The following is a 17,831-nucleotide window of genomic DNA, read 5'->3' as shown; positions in this document are numbered from 1 at the left end:
ACCAGAACCAAAAGAGACCCAAAATGCTGGTGAATACCCATTCCTTATACATGATAAGAGATGGCATCAACTTCTCCCCCTTTGCAAGGCAGGAGCCTCATGGAGCAGACGAAGGCCCAGCAGCAGATGAAGACCTCATGGCTCATCTGACGCTTACCTCCTCCCCACAGCAAAGAACAGCAGAACAGTCATGGCAGGTGAAATATCTGGGCTGGAGTCATTTGGTGTGTTCTTTCCACATGTTGGCACAGTTCACAGTGGTTTGGGTTGGAGCAGGGGAGCTCCACTCCTGCCAGTGTGATATCCCCGGTCTCAGACAAGCAGCTGCTCAATTTGCCTCAAGGCAGCCCAAAAATCGCTACTGCCGATTCTCCGAGACAAGTGTTATATGTAATAAATGAAAAAGCCAAATTAATAATAATAACAAAGATTTTATTTTTGTGACAAAAAATACGGTCCTTGATAGCCACAGCCAAAGACACAGCGTTGAGCCCGGGATCGATGCTCCGTGAACCTCGATCCGACCTCTAACTCATCCGATCTCCCTCTGTTCACAAATGCCGTCTCTGTCAGGGCTGGTTTTATATGGTTTTTTCTGCCCGAGGCAGAAGTGCCCCTATTCTACTCGTTACTCCGCATATGCATGAAGTCTTCTTTCTCTGTACAGGGCTGGAAAATGCTGTTTCTGGGAGACGAGTGTTGATATTGAGTTATGAGAACGCCGGTATTCAGATGTGTGTTCTTGACAATTCTGGTTATCTTGATTGAAGATACTTATCAAGTGTTCATGGAAGGGCCCATCTCCACACCAGCAATGCCCTTTCGCTTGCTAATTGCGCTTTCTTTCCTTGCTACCATCTGGAGTTTCACAATTTCTATGTGGCACTCTGTCTCCTGACTATCCGTGGTCTTAGCAAATCTTTTTTGGATTTTTGTTACATGCACAATTTTACTTACAACTTTATTTCATATGTATCTCATATAAGCACAAATTCTCTCACACCACATATTATACAAGGAAAGGAAAAGCTTTTGCCTAGGCAAAAACCAAGCCAGCCACGATAAAATCACACTGCACAGAGCCCTGCAAAACCTGAGTAGGGATCTTTTAAAAAACACCCACGCAGAACAAAAACACTTTGTTCCCTCTGCTTCACACACTCAAGGTCCCAGGATTGCAGGGTCTTAAAGATACAGTAACAATTTCTGGAAAGAGAATAGAGGATATCTGAATATACTATCATAATAAAACACTCAAAGACACTGAGACACAGGCATAGGTTGCCCAGAGCAGTGTGAAGTCCTCCTTTTCCCATAGTCAGGGTCAGTAGAGAAGACACAGACACCAACTTCAGGAACAAGTGTAATTTACTGTAACCCAAAACTGCAAAGAATTACAAAAGGGTAAGCTAAGCAATGCATCTAATCATTACTATAAAAGACTGCCTACAGTGATGAAGAAAGACACATCACAAATTTCCCTAATACTTTACCATCATCCAGGTCTACCCATTCAGCTGGGGGAAGCCACTGTCAAAATACAGGGGAACCACTCCTTGCAAGTAGGAAATTCTGCAGGTGCCTTCCCCAACAGGCAATGAGGTCTGACTGCACTGGGAGAGGGCCCTCTTTTCATACTGTTGAATAAACAAGCTACCATAACTTCTACAGCAGGAACATCTGGTTTTGTTCTCCTATTGGGATGCTCCCAAGGCCTTGGAGGGCTTCAGGAGGAACCAAAGGAATTGTCTGTGATCCTACACCCCAAAAGGAGGCCAGATGTTGCCTTGTCCAGCTTCTAAATACGGAAAGGAAAATCCATATTTTGCCAGTGAGCAGATATAGATAACATCTGGCTAGAAGGTCAATCTAGAGATCAACTTTTGCTCAAGGGGTGTTGCTCCTGCCTCAGTCAGGGCCTGTTGATCAGGACTTAGTACTTCAATATCCCATATCTCAAAGCGTTCAAGGACAGCTTCTGAGCCAGGCTCTGCGCAGCTTTCTTCAATGCAAGCCATTTCTCCATGCCCAAGGCAAGGGATCAGAGGCAGATGACTTCTAAAGTCCCTTACAGCCCAAACCAATCCATGGCTCACTGATTCCATGTTGCCCCTCCCCCAGTGGGCCCTGTGCCACAGAACCCCTCAGTGCTCAGAACATGGAACCCACCCGTCTGTGACATCAGCACCAGGACCAAGGGCACCACGGGCAGCACAGCTGCTGCGGGCAGTGCGGCTGTGACTGTGCTGCTGCACGGAGCTCTCAGTGCTTGCAGCTGACTCATGCCTCTGGCAGACATGAATTGGCTCGGCCTCTTCGTCCTGCTGACCATGGCCGGGCTGGCACAGAGCCAGTACACCTGCGGGTAAGTGGGCCCAGGCCCAGGGAAGGAGCCATGGCAACACTTGCGGCCTTCCCTGGAGGGGACCCACCCGTCCCCCATGGCCAGGCCGCAGCTTCCCACCCACCATGGGAAGCCTCGGTTCCTTGCCAGCGGCCAGGTGCTGGCACGGACAGACACACACCCCATGGCCTGCTGTGCGTGCAAGGCTTGTGGGGAGGGCAGAGGGCTGAGCTTCAGCCTGAGCCACAGCAGGCCATGAAGCACCATGGAAATGACTTTCTGCTTGCAGAGGGAGCTGTGGGTACCGACCTGTGGCTTATTCCTACGGCAATGTGGTTTATGACTACGGCATGACACGCATCGTGGGTGGTGCTGGTTCCGCAGTAGCAGAATGGCCCTGGCTTATCAGCATCCAGCACCCATGGGTACCAGGCACAAAACATTGGTGTGGAGGTTCCCTCATCACTGGAGATTGGGTCCTCACAGCAGCCCACTGCTTCGACAAGTTTGAGTAAGAAGGGGCAGGGAATGGGGACATCTCCACAACACCAGCAGGTGCCCTGCCAGCAGTGCCACCTGCTACTCTCATCCCCTTTCCTCTCAGGCAGCCAGGCTGCCACAGTGCTCAGGAGAAGCCTGGGCTCGTGCCAAGTCTTCCTAGCAGCCTCCAGCTCGACATTCCCCCAGCCTAAGATGTGCGAGAGCACTCTCACCTGCCAGAGCACTCCTCCCTCTGTGCCTTTCCAAGCCGAGGTCTAGCAACTGCTGGGCTGCTGTGACTCCCTCTCATCTCTCTCTCCATCTCCATTCCAGTAACTTCAGCCTGCTGTATGTGGTGATTGGGGCCACCAACTTGTATCAGCTTGGCCCTGGGGCACAAGTGCGCAATGTCAAGAAGGTGGTGATGCACCGCGACTACAGGCGTAAAGACATGAGCTACGACATTGCGCTGATTCAATTGGAGCGTCCTGTCCTGTGCAGTGCCTACGTCCAGCTGGCCTGTCTGGCTGAACCCACCCTAAGAGTCTCAGAGCTGAGAAACTGCTGGGTTGCTGGCTGGGGGGCCACTACTGCAAGAAGTGAGTTCCAAGAGCGACTTCTGGGCCGACTCAGCACACTGGAGATAGGTTTTGGGCTTCCCCACAGCAGAGGCCAAAGCCAGGCTGCAGAACATAAATCCCTGCAGAGAAGGGGTGCCCCTAGGGGAAGGGATTCGTCTGACAGAGAAGCAGAACCAGCATGGAGCTGCTGGGGGCTTATTCCTTTCTCTGCTCACAGGTGTAGATCAACCTGCTCACCTTCAGCAGGCCAAGGTCCAGCTCATCGATCTCCAGGTCTGCAACAGCAGTGACTGGTACTCAGGAGCAGTCTATTCCTACAACTTGTGTGCTGGTTACCCAGAGGGCACCATTGATTCCTGCAAGGTAGGAGCACGCCATGAGGCACTCAGCCCCCAGCAGCACCAGCAGCCAGGGAAGCACCACCCCAACACAGGCCAGGGCCTGCTTTGCCCGGCCACTCAGTCACCCTCCCAGCCCCAGCTCCCCCTGACTGCTGTGGGGGCTTCCCACACACTGCCCGTCCACACCTGCCTGCCCAGGCCTCCCCTTGTGACAGAAAGCCCAGAAAGCCCAGCTAGTGCTCTTGGCAGTGAAGAGGTCCAGGTGCCAAAGTTCCATCCTCTGCACATCCAGGAGTCCTGTGCAGATAGGATAGAGAGAGCCCTACCCTACACGAACCCATGCCATTCACAGCCAAGCTTCTGGAGGCTCCAGCCTCTGAGCAGAGCTTTTCTCTGCCCAGAATAGAGCTCTGGCAGGGGCCGTGACAGAGAAGGGGACAGCACCTGACAGTGCTGGCAGGTGCCACCAACACCACCTTAATCCTCTGTGCTCTGCTGCAGGGTGACAGCGGTGGTCCCCTCATGTGCCAGGACAACAACGCTGCCTACTGGTGGGTCATTGGAATCACCAGCTGGGGAAAAGGCTGTGCCAGACCAAAGCAGCCTGGAGTCTACACCTCTGTTCAGCACTTCTATAACTGGATTGATTACAATATGCGTCTAAACGCAGTTAAAAGTGCTCCTTGAACAGCAGAAGCAGGCAGGAACCAGGGCAGGCTGCAGTGCACCACAACCATTTCCTTCTGGGGCAATGCCTGATGATCCAAAGGCAGCCTCAGGGTCCAAACCCTGCACTGTCCTGACCACACTTCTCGCCTTTGTGCACACACACACACACTGGAGTTGATTTAGTTGTTGAAATAAAATTACCTTTGGTCACAGGGAGCCATCTTTTCAGTGCAATTCCAACTCCTGGGTAAGACAAGAAGTGCCATGCTCAGCACCTGCACAACAAGCCTGGGGACACAAAGGGACACAGTGGCTCCAAAGAGCTCCAAAGTGCCTGGTCAGAGAGGACAGTGCTCTGAGCCACCGTGGCCTGGAGGAACCTGCTACCTCAAGCCTTGGAAGAGGATAGGAAAAAAGCAGATACACTGGGGGTGCATGTGCTCCAATGCACATGGGCTGCTAATTTAGGGCCTGGTGAGAGCCTGGGCTAAGGGAAGACATCTGGGAAACTCCCAAGCATGACAAGGGAAACTCCTGGCTCCTGACTGAAGTGCCAGTGCCCTTAGGCAGAGCCAGATTTCACAGGCAGCAAAGGGGGATTGAGGTGCCAGGTGGTCACACTTCACTGATACTCAAAGGAAGAGCTGGGGTCATTCTGGGGAGAGGAAGCTGGCAGGAACCCTAGGAAAGTGCACCAGGAATGCCGTGGAAGGCCAAGGTGAGTGGGCCAACAGCATCTGCAACACCAAGGCTGTTCACAGGCACGGCCAGCCTGTGAGCCAGGGGGAAATGATGCCTGGGCTTGGCTCCGTATGTGGGAGGAGACGAGGGCAGGGAAAGGGAGGAGCTGTGGAAGATGAGAGGGCTGTATAAGCGTGGCAATGGAGGGACGGAGCAATCAAAGAGCCAGCTGCAGAGACACAAACTGCAGCTTGGTGTGCTGGTTTGTCTGAGGGTTACCACAGGAAGGGAAAGATCTTATCTCAACTTGTTAATTAACAAATCATCTGCAAACTGTACAAATTTGTGGTAAAATTTTTGCCCTTTTCAATCACACTTTGATACTGTTTGGTGGGGACGGGGGGGAATGGTAAGGGATCATCGAATGCCATGGGGTAGGCTTGTTGAAGGCATTTTTTTACCTGTCTTTTTCAGGTAAAGTCAAGATAACTGGATGAATCTCGAAATGGCAAATACTTTGTTCATTGTCAACATTCACATCTTGAGCAATAATAGTATTGCTTTCACAAATGAATCCTAGTTGTTCCCTAGCAGCACAAGATTCTAAGTTTACTGTTTGCCACTTTTCATTCACCTTTCGTGCCCACACCCCATGTTCTGAGGGGTGGAGTACCACTTTTTAATAATTTAATCCTAGTGCAATGACGAGGTGGATAACATAAACAGTGGCCTTACATATAGTAAGCATAAAGGCAGTGGCCACTTTAGAAGCAGGATCATAGGTAAAATTTATCGTAGTCCACCAGGACTTATTTTCAAAATCAATCACATTATCCCAGACAATCTAATTTCAGCTGGAAAATCACCTTCACCCCTTTCCTGTACAATCAGAGATGCTGTTGCCTACATCCATAACTGTGCTTGTATACAACTGAAAGCTAAAGACACATTATGTTGAACTATACTAGGGGCTTCTACTATTAACTTGTGGTCTTGGTCCCCAGCCTTTTCCCACTTTGGCAGTACTTTTGAAATCTGCCACTGGCTAGTTCCTAACACCAATAGAGATGACTGTAAAAGCTGCTTCAATTTTGCTAGAACACCTGCTGCAGTGGCCAGTTTATTCATCAGTATTTCTGAATCAATTCCATTTAAAACTCCCAATCCTGTCCCTATTATCCCAGTTAGATCCCTTCTTACTCTGCTCCGGAGGTGTACTTGTCTCTGGAACTACGTTGTCCGGCCCTCAAAGGATGTCCTTAGGAAAGAGGAGCAGGCTAGTTGGTTTTCTGAGATGTTAATTTGCATTGGCAATTCAACACATTTGAGAGACCACTCTGGATTGAATAACAGCTGCCGTTGACCCATATTCCTCACAACGTATGGGCCGATTTCATATACTTTAGGTTGTATGAGGTCTTGCCGTTGCAAAAGGTATAGCATCTATTTTAAATTTAAATGAGAGCCCGAGAGCATCATGAGCCCAAGGACAAATCACTTCTACAGGCTGTATTAATGTGAAATTACACAAACAGTCTGATTTACTTGGGCTATCCCAAACCTCCTGGTGCCTGTACACAGGAGAGGCTGAAACACTAATTTGATTTGGTCTCTCATGAGTGGTCCCACGGACCACCCGGCATCCTGCCCTGATTTCTTCTCCTCTGATCCCTTGAAGTGTCCACAGTTCCTATTCCTGCCACTCCTGCTCCTCATATATCTGATTCCCAAGGATTACTACAGTGGATAGGTTTAAATCTTTTATCTCAGAAGGTTCTGCCATGGATCCAGTAGACTGATTAAAAGCCTGGGACCAAGGCCATTCAGCATCGCTTTGGATAGAAGTACTCTCTAATCCCAAACTCCAATTACAATTATACACAAAACAATTCTGTAAATGAAATTACATTAACCCCGGCCGCAATATACTCATTTTGCCCAAGTAAGTTATAGTCTTAGTTCATTGTCTCTTGATGTAACTTTCCACGGAGCTTCTGGGGTGTTCTTCACTTGAGAGTGGTGGATCTAGTCGTTCTGCTCCTTGATCTTGACTGCAGTGAAGGTGGTGGGAAGCACCTGGAATGGTCCTTCCCACTGTGGTACCAAAGTCTTCTCTGTAAGAGACTTAACATATACATAATCCCCAGGCTGCATTTTATGTACTGGTCCATCTAGCTGCCTGCTCCAAGTTCCAGCCACACGTTTTTCAATTTCTCTGAGCTGTTTACTTAAGGCACCATATAGTTGGCTAATGTTACCTCCCCAGTGTGGGTGGACATCCCCTTTTGTATTCCATATGGAATTCCATAAAGAATATCAAAGGGACACTCAGTCTTTCTTTGGCTCTAGTTTTAGTTCAAATTCATATCAGTGCCAGTGGAAGAGCTTGGGGCCAGGGTAGATTAAAATGATTCATTTTCTCCACGTGGCTGCTCGATTAGGGATGGTATGGAGTATGAAGTTCCCAATCTGTGCCCAGGTGGCTACTGATCTGTTGTACTATCCGGGAAATGAAATGTGATCCTCTATCTGATGATATTGTGGCTGGAACTCTGAAGTGTGGTATTATTTCTTGTAATAATACCCTGGTCACCTCTTGAGCCTTGATAGTTCTAGTGGGGAATGCTTCTGGCCACCATGAAAATGTATCTGTCAATACTAATAAATACCAATACCCCTCTTTCCTTGGGAGTTCTGAAAAGTCCATATGCCACTGCTGTCCAGGTCCACGACCCCTCCCAATCTGGGCAAGTTTTGGCCTTGGGGTGTTCTTGTTGTTAGTCTGGAGGCAAAGATCTCACTGTTGGGTCACTTGAGCAATAGTGGCACATAAATTCCAGGCAACAATTCTTTCAATCAAATAGGCATTCAGGGCTTCTACTCCCCAGTGTGTTTTCTGGTGCTCCTCCCTTACTAGTGACCACAACAAACAGGAAGGGATTACCAGCTTCCCTTCGATGGTAGCCCACCCCTCTTGGTTGCATGTCCCTTTTTGATCTTTGATTAGTTTTCTGCCTTTCTTATTATATTCTGGCTTACCTTCAAGGGAAATTTGTCCATCTGGAATTAGACCTCCTTCAATAATTACCTCTCGCTGCTTCCTTTGACTCTCTATCCGCCAGCTCATTTCCTACCTCCAATTCTAAGCTCATTATCTGGTGTGCCTTAATATGCACAATTGCTACCTTTCAGGCAGCTGAACTGGTTCCAGCAGCTGGATTATCTCTTGCACATGTTTGACGTTCTTTCCTGGTGAGGTCAGCAGTCCCCTCTCTCTCCAGATGGCTCCATGAGTCTGCACAACTCCAAATGCATACCTCAAGTCTGTATAGATGTTTATTCTCTTTCTTTTTGCCATTTCCAAGGCTCAGGTCAGTGCAATTATCTTGGCCTTCTGCACAGAGGTACCTGTTGGTAAGGGTCTGGATTCTATTACCTCTCTGCAGGTAGTGACTGCATATCCAGCATGCCGCTTTCCACTGGCAATGTAGCTACTCCCGTCTGTGAACGAGGTCTCTGCACTGTCCCAAGGAGTGTCCTTTAAGTCTGGGCGGCTGGAGTAGGTAGCTTCAGTAGTCTCCAGGCAATCGTGGTGTACTGCTTCTCCTTGATTTCCACTGAGAAAAGAAGCTGGGTTGACTATATTAGTCACCACTATCTCCACATCATCTTGCTCTACCATGATGGCCTGCTGTTTCAGGAATCTCTGTGGTGAAAGCCAGTGGCCGCCTTTACTTCCAGTACTGCGGACACTGTGTGGGACACTAGCACAGTCATTTTCTGTCCCAGGGTAAACTTGCATGCCTCTTGAATATTCAGCACAACTGCTGCTACAGCTCTGAGGAAACTTGGCCATCCTTTGGCTGTTGCATCTAGTTGCTTGGAAAAGTAAGCAACTGCCCTTCCATGTGGACCCAAGTGCGGAGCCAATATTGCCAGAGCAAGTCCCTGTTTTTCATGGTGAAAAAGAAAGAACGGTTTACTTACATCTGGAAGTCCCAAAGCTGGAGCTGACATGGGGGCACTCTTTAGCTGGTAAAAGGCTCATGTGGCTTCCTTTGTCCACTGGAGATCTCTGTTTCCATTGGCAATAAGAGCATGGAGAGGTCTGATGAGCAGTCCATAATTATAAACCCAGAGCCGGCACCACCCTGCCATGCCTAAGAAGGTTCAGAGTTCCTTTATTGTCTGGTGTTTTGGGGTTTGGCCTATGGCTTCCTTGCAAGCCTGCCCTAGAGTCCGTTGCCCAGCACTCACCTCGTACCCCAGGTAGATAACTTTCTGTTTCACTACCTGGGCCTTTTTCTTTGATCCTCTGTATCCTTGGAGTCCTAGGAAATGCAAAAGCCTTACTGTCCAGGCCACACATGCTTCCCTCATCTGAGTGGCCACTAGAAGATCATCCACATACTGCAATAGCCTTCCTTCTTCCTTTGGAGCTTCCCAGGACTCTAGATCTTTTGCTAGTTGTTCCCCAAACAGAGTGGGGGAATTTTTGAAGCCTTGAGGGCCTTGAGGCAACACTATCCATGTGAACTGGGTTTTGCACCTGCTTTTAGGGCTTTTCCATTCAAATGCAAAAATTTTCTGGCTGGCTTCATGGATAGGGAGGCAAAAGAAGGCATATTTCGGATCTAAAATGGTAAACCAGGTTAGTTCAGGTGTCAAACATGTTAGCAAGGTGTATAGGTTTGCCACCACTGGGTGCAGATCAGGCTTTTACTGCCTGACCCTAACTGGTTGTCTTCCTTAACTTGCACAAGGAGGTGCATTCTCTGCCCTCCTGGGTATGTTAGAGGCCCATACCCCAGGAAGCTCCAGATGCATTATTTTCTTGTCAATTTCATCCTTATTTTCAATTTCAGTTTCACTAATTGTTAAAATTAAGCTTAGTATGTCTACATATTGTTGATCCTTTGCCTCCAAAATAATCTCCACATCTTTAAATGTGATCTTTGCTTCCAGCTGCTCCAACAAATCCCTGCCTAAAAGGGCCTTTGGAGAGTTGGGCATATCCAAAACGTATGAATATTTTGATGGTTTGCAAAGTATGCTTTTTCAGATTGGCCAGTTGCCCCCTTATCATAACACAATCATCTGTTATAGGCATCAAGGCTTTATTTAACACTGAGTATGTTGCCCCCATGTCTACTAAAAATTCCATTTTCTTAGCCCCCATCTTTCTACTCCATCTAAACTTTTTGCCATAATCCAAAGTCTTGGGGTATGAAAATAGGCTGAGTACACTCAGCTTGAATTATTTTTGGTGGGTTTCTTAAATTACTTGAAACTTTCTTTTCTAATAATTCAAACACCCTATTACTTCTTTGCTTCTTGTGGCCGGTTGCTACTAAAATTCTCATAGATCTCTGAGTAGCCTTTGTTTCCTTAGAATAACACAAATGACAAAGTGCCTCTCTTGGTCTCCTCCACCTAAACTCTGCTTTACAAAATCTCAGTCTTTTCCTGTTCTCTTCCCACGCAATGCAATCTTCAATTAAACTATTGTTTCCACTGACACTCACTTTGCTGCCTTGCAAAAGGCTGTGCCTGTTACCGCAAAAACTCTGACATGACCACAAACACAGACCCTCCCCCCCACCCCCCACCCCCGTACCTCAAAATATCTCAAATTCACAAGAGTCAGAGCTTAAGCTTCTGTGGGAGGGGAAATCCTGGAATTTCTTTAATTAGTTTTACCACAGTTAAACATAAATCGCAATACTGTAGTTTTTTGGCGTAAAATGCTACATTTGTTGCAAACAAAATCCTAAAATCTCCAGAAACACAACCATACAATCCCAAGAATCAATTTACCACAATGCAGGGGAAAGAACCACACAAACTCACTGGGAAAGGGGGTATCTCTCAAAGTGCCCACTTTTCTCAACACAACACAGCATACAACACTTCAGCATCTGCCCATATCAGCTTCCGCTGGTCTTCATACAGTCTGGACACAATCAAAATAACAGCACACAGTAAAATTATTAACTGGATCCAGTGATTTACTGGATTCGCAAACTCCCAGGGATCAAGTCCAAGCCACTGGGGCAGAGGAACCCCCTGAGTTCGTCTAGCCACAGTTAAAATGTGCGCAGTCTACACAAATCACCACCTTGAAACACAATACATGTCCTCACCCACATTTCTCCACTTGTTCCACTTCTCCGCAGGGTGCTCCCTGCCCTCACAGCCTGCCCCAGCCGGTGCCCTGGGCTTCACCCGGCTGCTTCAGACACAGGTAGAACTTCCCCCCACATGCCATGGTACACTCACTCACTTTGCCATACACCAAGCACTCACACAATTACAAAGACATTAACATTAACCAAAATGTCTGGACACCACAAGCACACAAAGTTTGGGTTCACTCAACTCACCCCCAGAGTCGCTAGAGGTGGCTTTATTGAAAATGAACCCATCCCCAATCCCCCCAGTCACTCTACCAATTAAGGGGACCTCTGCCACAAACTGTGCTCTCAGCCGATGGCTGCCTGCAAGCACAGGGACAAGGCTGTGCACTCAGACGTCTCTGAGCAACCCACCAGCAGCCCTATCTCTCTCTCCCCTGCGGCCCTTTGATACACATACCATTTATCCACACACCAGCAGGTCATTCACTGTCCCCACAGGAGGCAAGCCGGGACAGAGCAGAGCTCCTCCGGGGAAAATCCCGGCGCGCACCTAGGAGGTTCATCCCCCCTCCGCCCCTGTGAGGACCGAGACAGTCTTCTGGCTAGCTCGCCAAAATGATTTGCGGAAAAAAATCTAACTGCACAACTTGTAAAAGTTGTAAAGCAGGTGTGTTTATTGCAGCGCTGGACGCATGTGGGGATCGTTCCCCCTAAAGGATATGCACACCCCTGAGAATTCCAAACCTTTTTTTTACCCCCCTTATTTGTACATATGCATAGAGTTTCACAATAGTTTCATGCATATTCATTTTACTGGTTTCGTGTTACACTTGCAGCTAGTATTTTTCGTCAGTCCTTGTACAGAAAGAACTCCGGGTCATCCTGTTCTTCTGCTCCATCTTCAGCTTTGGCTCTCATCTTTGTTTCAAAGTTCAAGGGGCACCCCCTTATCTTTCTTTCCAGCTCGGAAATTCACATTCTTTTTCCTTGGCTGAGACAGCTTTGTGAGCACAGGCTTTTTACAGGAACAGGCAGGCTTAAGCACAGCACAGGGTTAACAGACTAAACAACATCTTTCATCTATGCAAGCAAGCTACAGACTAAATAATTCAAAACAGCACATTTCACCTAAATCTGAAATAGATTTTTATCCTGTTAAACTTTCACTCTGTTTCAGAACAACCACCCCACATCTGTACTGGTGCCTGCCACCCTGGCATAAACTTCTTCAAATATTTCCTGATGTCAGAAGATGTCTGCTCATGAAAGACACTGAGTGCAAGAGTGTCACTCAGAGCTGAGGATGGCCATTACCCTGTCCAGTAAGCAGATCAGCTTAGAGTCGCCCAACCATCCTGGAACAACCTTCTTGCACTGTCTTGGCAAAATTCGGCTGCCCAAACAATTTCTCCCAGTTCTGTGCAACCTCAGCCACGGACATCTTCTCACAGAAACCAGGGAAATTTCCCATCACATCAAACACTTCAAGGCATGTGAAACCCCTTTTTGTATGTGAGAGACAACGGCTCACTTTAAAAATTTTAAGAGGTTTATTAAACCTTAAAACAAACACAATAAAAAAGGACTAAATAAGGAAAATGTTGCAGTGCTGGGAACTGCCTTCATGGCTGCCTCCCACATGGTTCCTCTTCAAGACGGATGCTTAGTCTTTTATACTCTTGAGGGGTTGCCTCAGCCAACCCTGGCACCTCCCAAAGTCTGTCAGTCAACTCTTCTTTGCCGTTTATTGGTAGAGACTGCTTTCTTGTAACTTGGTTGGAGGTCAGGTGTTATCATGCCACATCCCCTTAGCAAGAAGCTTTTCCATTCCCAGCTGCCCCACGTAAGGGACACATGTGCACACCTTCTTTCTACTTGTCTAAGACGATCCCGGCTGTCTGATGGTAACAATACAGAGCGGGGGGGGTGGGGGGTGGAAAAGGGAATTATGGGGAGAACAGAGGACATCTATATACATCAAGAAAGCTTTTCTTAATATTCACACAAGATTTATTCCTTAACTGCAAGAACCAATTATCTAATTATCTTTCTATAACACCAAGAAGGAACTTCCATCCCCTTCTGTGTGTGCTCTAGCACCCATTGTGTGGCACAAAGGACACAAGGCTCTCCCTGTCCCTGTCTCCAAAAGCTTCAAGCAGAGACTCGAGCCTCTCCACCTCAGAACTTATGGGGGCCTCCACAACTGTGGCCACCTTAGGCTGATCATGCTGTGCGAGTTTTCTCCACCCACTACCCATGATTTCACCAAATCTGCATCAAAAGTCACAACAATAGAGAGGCTCAAATGCACCCTTATAATTTACACAGACTGTCACATGGTGTTATAACACTCCTCCTCTGTCTTCTTCCTGCCCAGAAAATCCCACTAGCTGGATATATGGAGGAGGGAGGCTCCAGAGGTACTCCTCTACATTCCTATCTGGGCTACTATAGTGCTGAAGAAACTTCCCTGTGTGACCATTCCAGAGACACGGGTTGCTTCAGTGAGCTGCCAGGTGCCCTGTTTGATTAACCACCAATGCCACTCTCACCCAGAAAGAGCAGGTTTCTGTACCCATTCTACCCTGAGGTTCTGTCAGTAGAGTTGCAGATGCCTCATTCCACAAAGAGTCACTGGCTCCTACTGCAGCTCTCAGTGTTGTCCTGGTTTAAAGCACAGGTGTTGGCCAAGGAAGGCGAGAACCTCCTTTGGAATGGAAAATGTGGCCCCCTTCCCTACAAATTATTATAACTTTGAAATTACTGGGTTTTCAGGCAAAGATGTGAGAACAGGAATAATAGTTCTTTACTAGTATGTATAACAAGGCAAACAAAGAACAACAACAGCAGCAACAACAAGCAGGACAGAAACAGAAACCCAGTCCCGGCCTTCTCGCGGCCGCAGGAACTTCCCCTTCAGTGCAGTTCCAGTCACGGCCAGCAGGGGTGCTGGTGGCTCCCGCCAGGCAGGGCGGGTGCGCTGATTCCCCCACGGCTGCAGGGGGCGCTGTGGCGCGAGCTCCGCCGCCTCGCTCCACACGGTAATGGCGGAAGAGATGGAGAAGGGGCTTCCTTTCGAAACTCACAGGAAGCAGCTGGTCTCAGTGCCACTCGGAAAGCTGAATGGACTGCAGCAGGAACTTTGGAGAAACAGACTGGAACAGCAGAGGCAGCCCCATCCCGGAGTTACAAAGTGTAGCAAAGATTCCAGAGCCGTGCTAGAAACCGCTCAGTGTTTTGGCAGGCATGGAGTGTCAGGTTAATGTGTAGTAAAAAAGCCTAAATCATTGGCTTCAAATAGCACAGCTGGGCACTGGCTGCCAGGCTACCACAAGCAGCAGCCACAAGCTGCTGGGAGATGCCCTCTGGGAAGGGGGAAGGAGTCAGGATTGCCTTCTCAATGAGGTTGGGCATTGGAAAGGTCCCAGTTCAACAGCTGCTCTTGCAAGCAGAAGCTTACCCACTGAAAGGAGAAAAGCAGTACAGGACAGAATTCTGCTGTGGCAGCAAATTCACCCCACAGCAGCAGCAGCAAACCAAACTGTTCCCCTCCGACCCTGAGAGTGAGAGAGAGTGAGGAGCTGAGCCTAGCCTCTCAACCCCAGGCAAAATCTCACAGTATCTCTACACTTCCAAGAGAACTTCACTGCTCAGCGACAGTAGCAAACTGCACCCTTCCCACTCCTCCTTGGCTATATCTTTTATCTCTCTTAAGTATCTGTTGTTCCCATCTCTTAGGCAACAAATGGGAGAAAATTCCCTGAGAGAAATGAAAAGGAGAGGAAAAGAAATCCCAAACTCCAATAAGTGTTCATTCCCCTGCCCTGCTCCCTGTGCCCTCTGTTATGCAAAGGATGCACACAGCCTCTGTTCCCAGGCTCCTGCCAGCCAGAGCTCAATCTGCAGCTGGCACTGCAGCTGCACACCCAGCTCCCTGCCCCAAATGGATTCCTCAGCTGCTGCCTGCCCCAGGGACTGCACAGCCTCATCCTGCAGGAAGAGGGGCCTAAGAAAGCAGCAGAGAGCCTTCTTACAAGGGCAGGTCCTAAAAGGACAAGGGACAATGGCTTTACAGTGACAGAGGGTAGCTTCAGCTGAGATCATATGAAGGAATTCTTGACTGTGAAGAATTTGAGGAATTCTTGCTGATATACTGGCATGGGTTACTCAGAGCAGCTGTGGGTACCTGTTTTTCATATAGGCAAGGTCAGCACGGAAGACACAGACACCAACTTCAGGAATAAATGTAATTTATAAAATTCAAACCTGCAAAGGATTGCAAAAGTAAGCAGGACATCAAATAATTAGCAAAGAATTGTGAAAGGATAAACTATGCAATGCAGCTAATCATTACTATAAACAACTGCCTACAGTGATGAAGAAAGACACATCACAAGTTACCCTAACCCTTGACCATCATCCAGGCCTGCCCATCAACTGGGTGGAAGCCACTGTCATAGTGAAGGACTGGGAACCACTGACAGCAACTGGGAAATCCTGCAGGTACCTTCCCCTACAGTCAGCGAGGTTACTGACTGCCTGTGAGAGGTCCCTGTTTTTATACCATTGAATAGAATACCAAGACTTCTAGTGCAGTAACATGTTTTTTCAGTCTCCTACTGGGAATCCCCCAAGGCCTTGGAGGGCTTCAGGTGGAATCCAGGGGGTTGCTTGTGATCCTACACCCCCAAAGAAGACAGGGCCTTGTCCAGTCTCTAAGTATGGAAAGGTAAATCCATGTTTTGCCGGTGAGTGAACATCAACATCATCTGGTTGGAAGACTCATCCAGAGGCCAACTCTTGGTCAAGGCCTGTTGTTCTGGCCTTAGTGAGGGCCTGTTGATCAGGACTTAGTACTTCAATGCCCCATCCCTCAAAGTGTTCAAGGACAGCTTCTGAGCCAGGCTGTGCACACTATGGGTCTAGTGCAAGCTATCCCTCCCTGCTCATGGTAGCAGGTTGGAGCTATGTGAACTTCAAGGTCCCTTCCAGCACAAACCATTCCATGGCTCACTTATTTGATGCAGCTCTGCCCCCAGTGGGACCCACACCATAGGCCACAGTGCCCAGAACATGGAACCCACCCTTCCATGACATCAGCCCCTGTGCCAAGGGCACCACGGGCAGTGCAGTTGCTGCGGGCAGTGTGGCTGCACTGCTTCATAGAGCCCTCATTGCTTGCAGCTGAGTCATGCCTCTGGCAGACATGAATTGGCTCAGCCTCCTCGTCCTGCTGACCGTGACCGGGCTGGCACAGAGCATCCAGTACACCTGCAGGTAAGTGGGCCTAGGCCCCGGGAGGGAGCCATGGTAACACTTGCGGCCTTCCCTGGAGGGACCGACTTGTCCTCCGTGGCCAGGCCGCAGCTTCCCACCAGCCATGGGGTATTAGCGTAGAAGCTCATTGTGATTCCCCCGCACGAATTGGATGGGAGGAGCTGGCTGAATAAGAAGGGATGGGAACAATGGAACTACCCAGAAAATAAAAAACTTTAATAGCAAAAATAACAAATGTCACACAGGTACAGAGGCTAAGTTTCAAAGACCCCTTTGGTGGGGAAAATGCAGCCAGGTATAGGGGCACAATGTCTAATCAGAAAGGCGAACTCAGGATATGACCTGATAAGAAAAAGGTCTGGACCAAAGGTGAAGGAAAACTGGAAACTTGATCAAGTATAGGAAGGTTCTATAAGCATACTACTAACTCCCATGACCCCGTGGTTCCCACTGTGGCCTGGTCAGGTGTCCCTTCTCACCATACTGTCTGCCACGGTCTGAGGTCAAATATTCAGTAAAAGCATGTGAGGTAAAAATGTCATTAGAACAAGATCCCACCATGGGAAGCCTCAGTTCCTTGCCAGCAGCCAGGTGCTGGCACGGACAGACACACACCCCATGGGCTTCCCTGGCCTGCTGTGAGTGCAAGGCCTTGTGGGGAGGGCAGAGGGCTGAGCTTCAGCCTGAGCCACAGCAGGCCATGAAGCAGCATGGAAATTTCTTTCTGCTTGCAGAGGAACTTGCGGGCTCCGAGCTGTGCCATCTGCCTATCCCCCCACTAATTCCTATGACAACGTGGCTTATGACCCCAGCATGACACGTGTCGTGGGTGGCACAGATGCCAAGCCAGGGGCCTGGCCGTGGATGGTCAGCATCCAGCACCCCTGGATACCGCGCCTGAAACATCTGTGTGGAGGGTCTCTCATCAGCACACAGTGGGTCCTCACAGCAGCCCACTGCTTCGATAAGGTCACGTAAGGAGGAGCAGGGAATGGGGACATCTCCACAGCACCAGCAAGTGCCCTGCCAGCAGCACCACCTGCTACTCCCATCCCCTTTCCTCTCAGGCAGCCAGGCTGCCACTGTGCTCAGGAGAAGCCTGGGCTCGTGCCAAGGCTTCCTAGCAGCCTCCAGCTTGACATTCTCCCAGCCTAAGGTGTGCGAGGGCACTCACACCTGACAAAGCGCTCCTCCCTCTCTGCCATGCCAGCAGAGTGCTGGGCTGCTTTGGCACATAGCTCTGCTCTCTTTCAGCTCTCTCTCCATGCCTTCTAGGGAAATCAGCAAGGTGTATGTGGTGGTTGGGGCCACCCAGTTA

The 17,831-nt window shown here is 48.8% G+C and overlaps 1 protein-coding gene across 1 annotated transcript; it reads left to right on the top strand.

Annotated features, from left to right (window-relative positions):
* The first annotated feature begins 2,297 nt into the window (after nucleotides 1-2,297).
* On the top strand, nucleotides 2,298-4,433 carry LOC141728637 (acrosin-like). Its single transcript, XM_074538588.1, has 5 exons — nucleotides 2,298-2,365; nucleotides 2,634-2,855; nucleotides 3,158-3,423; nucleotides 3,623-3,768; nucleotides 4,248-4,433. The coding sequence occupies exons 1-5, from the start codon at nucleotides 2,298-2,300 to the stop codon at nucleotides 4,431-4,433; spliced, it is 888 nt and encodes a 295-aa protein (XP_074394689.1).
* The last annotated feature ends 13,398 nt before the right edge of the window (nucleotides 4,434-17,831 follow it).

The sequence above is a fragment of the Zonotrichia albicollis genome, chromosome 3, assembly GCF_047830755.1.
Source record: "Zonotrichia albicollis isolate bZonAlb1 chromosome 3, bZonAlb1.hap1, whole genome shotgun sequence".
NCBI lineage: Eukaryota > Metazoa > Chordata > Aves > Passeriformes > Passerellidae > Zonotrichia > Zonotrichia albicollis.
Note: the sequence above shows the minus strand (reverse complement) of the source record. Positions and strands in the feature narration are given on the sequence as shown.

Coding starts and splice junctions, on each gene's coding strand:
- LOC141728637 (XM_074538588.1), top strand. CDS start 2,298: ATGAATTGGCTCGGCCTCTTCGTCCTGCTGACCATGGCCGGGCTGGCA. Junction 3,424..3,622: donor GGGGGCCACTACTGCAAGAA/GTGAGTTCCAAG, acceptor CTCTGCTCACAG/GTGTAGATCAACCTGCTCAC. Junction 3,769..4,247: donor GCACCATTGATTCCTGCAAG/GTAGGAGCACGC, acceptor GCTCTGCTGCAG/GGTGACAGCGGTGGTCCCCT.